Source organism: Trichechus manatus, unplaced genomic scaffold (assembly GCF_000243295.1).
Source record: "Trichechus manatus latirostris isolate Lorelei unplaced genomic scaffold, TriManLat1.0 scaffold01039, whole genome shotgun sequence".
NCBI classification, from domain to species: domain Eukaryota; kingdom Metazoa; phylum Chordata; class Mammalia; order Sirenia; family Trichechidae; genus Trichechus; species Trichechus manatus.
This window is the reverse complement of record NW_004444975.1, coordinates 2,924-10,093: the sequence shown is the minus strand read 5'-3', so window position 1 is coordinate 10,093 and position 7,170 is coordinate 2,924. Positions and strand designations below refer to the sequence as shown.

The following is a 7,170-nucleotide window of genomic DNA, read 5'->3' as shown; positions in this document are numbered from 1 at the left end:
CAAAGAAGTAGAAGCAGGAGTGGAGCATGTCCTTTGGACCTGGGATCCCTGTGCTGAGACCCTCCTGACTAAGGAGACAGAGACAGAGTTGTAGCACTGAAGATGGCAAGGTGGCGAGAAACAGCAGCAGAAGAATGGCAATAGCAGAGTCAGAACCAGGAAACTGTCAGGAGACCAACAAGAGACGGTATGGCAGGCTTCCCACCCTGCAGTGTGAGAAAGCTGAGTGCCCCTGGGCAGGAGGCTTGCAGGCTGAGTAGAGTGCCTCTGGGCTCTTGGTAGAGCTAGATTTGCTGACCCGGAAAGCTAGAGCTGAGCGCCTTCAGGCCAAGGCTTCCTGGCAGAATGGGGTGCCTCAGGGCACTTACTGGAAGAGCTAAAAGAGGTTTGTAACACTTGCCTGAGCAAGGCAGAGGACAAGGGGCCAGAGAGAGGTGGCCAGCAGGCACAGCTGAGAAGAGACAGTCATGTTGGAAGAACTGTATCCTGAGCCTTCCTGAGTGTGAATTGTAACCAGTTACTTCCCTAATAAACCCCGTAATCATGAGTATTGTCTGTGAGTTCCGTGTGGCCTTCGCAATGCATTACCGAACTCTGAAATAGAGAGTACCCTGGGAGGGACGGTTGGTATCAGAATTGGTAAAAATGGCAGAGAAACGAGGCATGTTTGACCTCCACCTAATAGGAATCAGCCTTGGGCTGTTGTTTTTGATTCTCATTCCCCATTGTGAAGTTAGAGGAGGTCAGACACTGTCTCTGGCGCGCCATTATTACAAAGGGCCTGAAGGCAGGTAGTCTTGCCTGAGTCACTGGGCTTTGCCAGGAGAAGGAGATCCAGGTTGTCTGAATTGAATAGGATGTTTCCTTTGTCTCCTGTCCCCACTACCCTGCAGGCTCTGGATCATCCATGTAATTGAGAATTAACAGCCAGAATAACAAGAAAACTAGACATATGCCCAGAAATGTAGTTGTCAGAAATTTAGTCTTCAGCATACTGACCTTCATTCTGACCCTGGCTCCACAACGTACTGTTTGATTAGCATTGAGCAAGTGATTAATAGACTGCCACTTTCCTCACTATAACCCATTTGACGCGATGTCTGCTTAGGAGAGGCGTGAGGAATAATGAGCTAGTGTGCTGAAATATTTTTGCAAATCCCTTCAAATATTGCAATTGCTCTATAATTGCAACATTTTATCATGACTATGTTGTAGAAATGGAAGTTAAGTTTTTTGATGGTTTGAAAATACGTAACTGGCTGCATTGAAGTAGAGGGGACTTTTGAATGTGGCACTGGATCAAAGATTGCTGTGACACTATCATGCCGGGATTCATTAGGAGTGACCTTGACAGCTCACTTCATCCAGTAGCCTATCTGTTCTACAGCTGCTCATCTGTTCAGTAAATTGTAGCATCAGAAGTGCAGTGTAGCTGCCTTTTGTGTCCTCACTACGTGTGGGAGCTAAAGGTTGATGCTATTTCACAGAGGCCAGTCCTGCAGCCCAGACGATGCTAGTGGTCAGAGTTCCAGTGGTCACACCTGCATACCTTCCAAGTGCTGCAAATGTGAGAAAATTTTGGAGTGGAGGGTCCACAGGTTTGGTATGTATGTTTCTGTTTCCTGGGATGCATGAGTAGTGTAACAGCTCAATCCCCTGCACATCAATGAACTTAACTAGAAAATGTAAATCTTAACCTCTTGTTCATGGTCAGCAAACACAAGGGCATGCTATTCTGATTCTTCAAAGACTGGTCTCTTTGTCATCTTATAACATTAATGTGTGTGTGGGTGTCTGGGTGTGTGTTTATTGAAGGGAAAGTCACTCATAATTGCTGTATAGCTTTGGGTCTGAAAGTTTGAGAATTGTGATGCTATCTAGATTCTCTTGTTTCCTGTCTCTGAGCTGGTCTCTGTTTACCTTTACAATACCCTTGCCTGTCTCCATGAAGGGACAGAATGCATGACAGTGCCCCTGTAGAGTTATTGGTAAGTAGGTGAGACATGTAAAGATTTGCAATTCCTCAAAATAATATTTTCTTTTTAGCAGATGGTCTCGTTAGCCTCTGACCACCTGGAGTTCTGTAAGAAAGTATGACAAGCTCAGGGCCTTGGGTTGGGTTGCCACTTTGTGCACACCACTGGACCCCCCATGGCTGGTGAGGGTCAAAAGGAAAAACCGCCAGTCCTGGAGTATTTCCCAGTTGTTAACATTTCATGCTGCTTTCACTCTGTGCTTCATGTTTTGTTAAATATTCTGCTGGTTCCTGTGCAAGGAGGTGAACTGTTTTTTCAGAAGGAAGAGATGATCCGAATGGAAAGAGGGCATTCACTGTAGAGCATTTCTTCAGTTGATGCCATGTGTTCTGACTGTTGTAGAGCATAAAGGTAGAGAGGAATGGGACTACAATTGGTCACAGTCATACTGTGGAGAGATAAGTTCATTGTGTTGGAATTACTGTTAAGTCTATGAGACAGGATGCAGTCTGTGAGGAAGTGAATGTAGACAGTGAAGGGATGAGGCTGATGGTGATCTCCTGGAGTAGACCATAGTAGACCACAAAACTTGTCTGAAATCCCCATGAAATGTCAGTTCCCCAGGACTGTCATCCTCACTCTTCCTTTCACACACATTGGAATATGTGGTACCTTGTTGAACCAGAATATGTGATAATTTTTAGGACTCGGTGGCTTTTGAGGATGTGGCTGTGGACTTTACTCAGGAAGAGTGGGCATTGCTAGATCTTTCTCAGAGGCAACTCTACAGAGATGTGATGATGGAAATCTTCAGAAGCCTGGCCTCAGTAGGTATGATAAAAAAAAAAGCCCGAACCGATTGCCATCGAGTCGATTCCAACTCATTGTGACCGTATAGGACAGGGCAGAACTGGCCCTTAGGGTTTCCAAGGAGTGTCTGGTGTAGTGAAACTGCCGACCTTTTGGTTAGCAGCCATAGCTCTTCATTGTTAAATTTTTAAAAAAATTTTTGTGACAAAATATGTCATTCCTATCAATGTTACTCCATGATGTGGACCGAGGATTGGGAAAACTTTTTTAAATAAGACAAGTACGGTCACTTGTTCTCTGAAACATGTATATCTTCATTTCCCATGAATACAGAGCTCTGTGTATTAAACTGACTTCTCATTTCAATTGTGTTTAAAAGCCTTAAGACTCTTTAAATGTTGTAAATATGAGTGTTGACTTCAGGGGTTTCTTTGGTGCCCAGAGAGAATATTTGTGGTCTGGGACCATGTAAAGAGTCTTACTTTGTTTATTACAAATTTGACATGATTATTTTGCTACAAATGAATTCACACCTGCCTATCACCAGAGATCTTGAGAACCAAAGTATTGGCTGAGTGTCAGGGAAGTGTTCATTGCTCCTCCCTGTCTTCCCTAATGATATGTCTTTCTCCATGATCACCACATCAGCTACATCCACTTGTTCTCCCAGAGTAGCAAGAGGAAGACCTGAGGAGAGTGCAGATAGCACTTGCCCAGGACCACTGTGTCGGGGGCACCAGGAAGCAAGAGTCGTTTGGGGGACTGGGCCTGCATGGAGGGAGTGAGATTTGAAAAAATGAATTTAAAAAAGTCCCTTGGGTTGAGGAGTCTGTGCTTCACAGATACCTGAGCTTGCTTTTCTGACTTTCATCAGTCCAGACACACCTGGTTCATGGAGAAGGATTATCTCCTTTTCCTCTTTTAATGTTCCATGTGCATTGTGTCCAATACCTTTGTGCTTTGGTCTTCTAATTACACCCTGTTTATGTCACCATCACTCTCAATCTTCATGGAAGCATTTCCTAGTAAATTGCTTTCTCAAAATTACCAAAGTATGGAAACAGCAAAATACATCAGGAAATTCCTTTGCTCACAGCTACCTTTTCCCTCTGAGTATTTTCTCTCCTTTTTGTTTCATGTTGTGAACCTCACCTTAAATGATTGGGTCAGCTTCTCGAAAAGTTATTGATGGATGCAAGCTATCCACTGAAAGTATAACAGTACGATTCATGAAAAATGACACCTGGTCCTTGATGGTACGAGAAATCTTCGAATTGCCTGTCACTGAAGATCAGGATAACAACCAGAAAACACATGTGAGGTGAGTGTTATTTATGCGAGAGACAGCAGTGCTTCAGGAGAGAGTCTTAAGAAGGTATAATGACATTAAAATATTTATATGCCTAAGGAGCTCAGATGGGACAAATGGTTAGGCACTCCATTGCTAACCTAAATACTGGCAATTCGAGCCTATCCAGTGGCTCTGTGGGAGAAACACGTGGCAATCTGCTTCCATAATAATTACACCCAAGAAAACACTATGGGGAAGTTCTCCTCTGCCACATGGGGTCACTGTGAACTGGAATTAACTAAACAGCACTTAACAACAACTATATATGTTCACACACACCTGCGCATGCATAGCATATACACTCACACACACATATTTATGCGTGTATAAAAACCCATTGCTGCCGAGTCGATTCCAACTCATAGCGACCCTATAGGACAGAGAACTGCCCTACAGGGTTTCCAAGGCTGTGATCTTTAAGGAAGCAGACTGCCCCATATTTCTCCCACGCAGCCCCTGGTGGATTCAATCTGCCAACCTTTTGGTTAGTAGCTGAGTGCTTAACCACTGCACCGGCAGTTTTCCTGGGTTTTTATGCACGTGTATATATACGTGTGTGTATGTATGTTTGCATACATGTATGTATACACATGCACACACCCACTGATCACTTCCCGACATCGTTACATTCCAGAGACCAGACAGTTTTGCAAAAGTCGGCATTATGTGAAAATGAAAGACTTTTTGTTCCTGTTTTCAGACCATCCATTTATCCAATTTTTTTAATTTAGAAAATATGTTCATAGACATAATGACAGCTTAGATTTTCTAATGTACTCATTGCTGTGAAGAGTCCATTTATGAATTATTCCTCTGTGAGGAAGGAGGCTTGGAGGAGACAAAGCTGGATAATGCCGGGCTGTGTCTCTGGAGGTCCTACGGCTTAACCACTTCACCTTCCTCCTGTGCTGGGTTAGAGCTCCCTTTGTGAAGCTGCCTCCAGGGCTCCAGTCCCAACCCTACCAGCCCTGTGTTCCTGATCCCAGAGCCTACACTGCTCTCCAGACCTGGCAAGTCACCAAGGCTCTGGGCTTTTGTGAGTGAGCTGTGAGCGTGGCTATGCAACTAGCCCCACAGAGGTGGAGGCTTCAGGCTCCGTTCGCCTCACTTTGGGATGTCGTTAAACTCACAAGCATTTCTTCCAAATACCCTCTCCGCTGTAATTTCTTTCCTACCTTTCCATGCTACAGGAGTTTTGAGTTGCAGGGCCTCAGATTGCATAGAAGATAGGAACCCAGAAGAGGTGCCTGGTGGCTGAGCACTTCCTGTGTGTCCACCTGGAGGCAGTGGCCACAGAGAAGCCTGGCCCTGCCCAACGGATGAATGTGGCAACACTGCCAGCCGAAGGGACTGGAGGGTGCAGGGTAGTGCTGCCCAGGTTCTCTGAGGCGACTCTTGAGACCCTTCTCATTAATGTGAAAATAGTCGGATAGTAGATTTTTCTATTGTCACAAATGTGAAATGTCAGATAATGAGATAGTTGATAAGTGAGGAGTAGGGATGTCTGTGTGTGTGTACGCATCTCAAATCTGTTGCTGTCTTGTCTATTCTGACTCTTGGCAGTGCCTCTGTGTGGGTTTGAACCACCTGCCTTTTGGTCACAGGGGGTCACTAAGCTGGAATCAACTGAACAGCACTGAACAAGAACAATTATATACATACACACACACTCACAGTCACACATATATATGGCAGTACAAACTTTTGTGCCATCGAGGTATCTTATGTGTGTATATAAAACCAGCTCTAATGTTGTGTTGATGCAATTTTTACAGTAGAATATTTTTATAAACGTGAGTCAGATATTTAATATTTGAAACATTTCACTTAAATAGAATTTTTAGTTAGCACCATATTTTAGAAACACAATAAAAATAATGGTAGCATATCTGCTAGATGATTTAATCTATGAAATGAGACAATGCAGGGGAAAAAATGTTTAATCTGTACGGTAATGGTAAAATAGTAACAAATTTGTATCCAACAGCAGGCTGCCTATTTTTAACAGAAGGCATATAATAGAGAAACTATGCGAAAGTAATGAAGACAATCAGACCTTCAGCCAGATTCCAAATCTTTCTGTGCTCAAAAGAACTCCTATGGAAGCATATCCTTCTGAATGCCTTAAGTGTGGACGATCCTTGATGAATCATTCATCACTTAAGCATCATATCAAATCTCACTGTGGATGCAGTGCCTATCAGTGTAAGGAATGTGGAGAAGCCTGCAGTTGTCCCTCTTACCTCAGCACTGCTGTGAGAACTCTTACTGGAGAGAAATCCTATGAATGTAAGGAATGCGGCAAAGGCTTTCGTTCCTCAAAGCTTACTATACATATGGGAATTCACAGTGGAGAAAAGCTTTATGTATGTAAGGAATGTAGGAAAGCCTTTTGTCAGTCCTCAAACCTCACTGCACATATAAGAATTCACAGTGGAGAGAGACCTTATGAATGTAAGGAATGTGGCAAAGCCTTTAGTTGTTCCTCACACCTCACTGCACATATGAGAACTCACAGTGGTGAGAGGCCGTATGAATGTAAGGAATGTGGCAAATCGTTTTGTCACTCCTCAGACCTCGGTATACATACAAGAACTCACAGTGGTGAGAGGCCTTATGAATGTAAGGAATGTGGCAAAGCCTTTAGTCGGTCCTCATACCTGACTTCACATAGAAGAACACATACTGGTGAGAGACCTTATGAATGTAAGGAATGCTGTAAAGTCTTTAGTTGGTCCTCAGCCCTCACTGCACATATGAGAACTCACAGTGGTGAGAGGCCTTATGAATGTAAGGAATGTGGCAAATCGTTTTGTCACTCCTTAGACCTCAGTATACATACAAGAACTCACAGTGGTGAGAGGCCTTATGAATGTAAGGAATGTGGCAAAGCGTTTAGTCAGTCTTAACACCTCACTTCACATTTAAGAACTCACAGTGGTGAGAGGCCTTATAAATGTAAGGAATGTGGCAAAGCGTTTAGTCAGTCTTCACACCTCACTTCACATTTAAGAACTCACAGTGGTGAGAGGC

At 43.7% G+C, this 7,170-nt stretch overlaps 1 protein-coding gene across 1 annotated transcript in view; it reads left to right on the top strand.

Annotated features, from left to right (window-relative positions):
* Positions 1-2,680: 2,680 nt before the first annotated feature.
* The window catches only part of LOC101355762 (zinc finger protein 699-like), a gene marked incomplete at both ends in the record, with an annotated part of 5,110 nt that continues 620 nt past the window's right edge, over positions 2,681-7,170 (top strand). Inside the window, 4 exon segments of the mRNA XM_023725885.1 lie at positions 2,681-2,807; positions 3,957-4,107; positions 6,125-6,415; positions 6,665-7,168. Of these exon segments, the coding sequence (XP_023581653.1) occupies positions 2,681-2,807; positions 3,957-4,107; positions 6,125-6,415; positions 6,665-7,168 (1,073 nt within the window).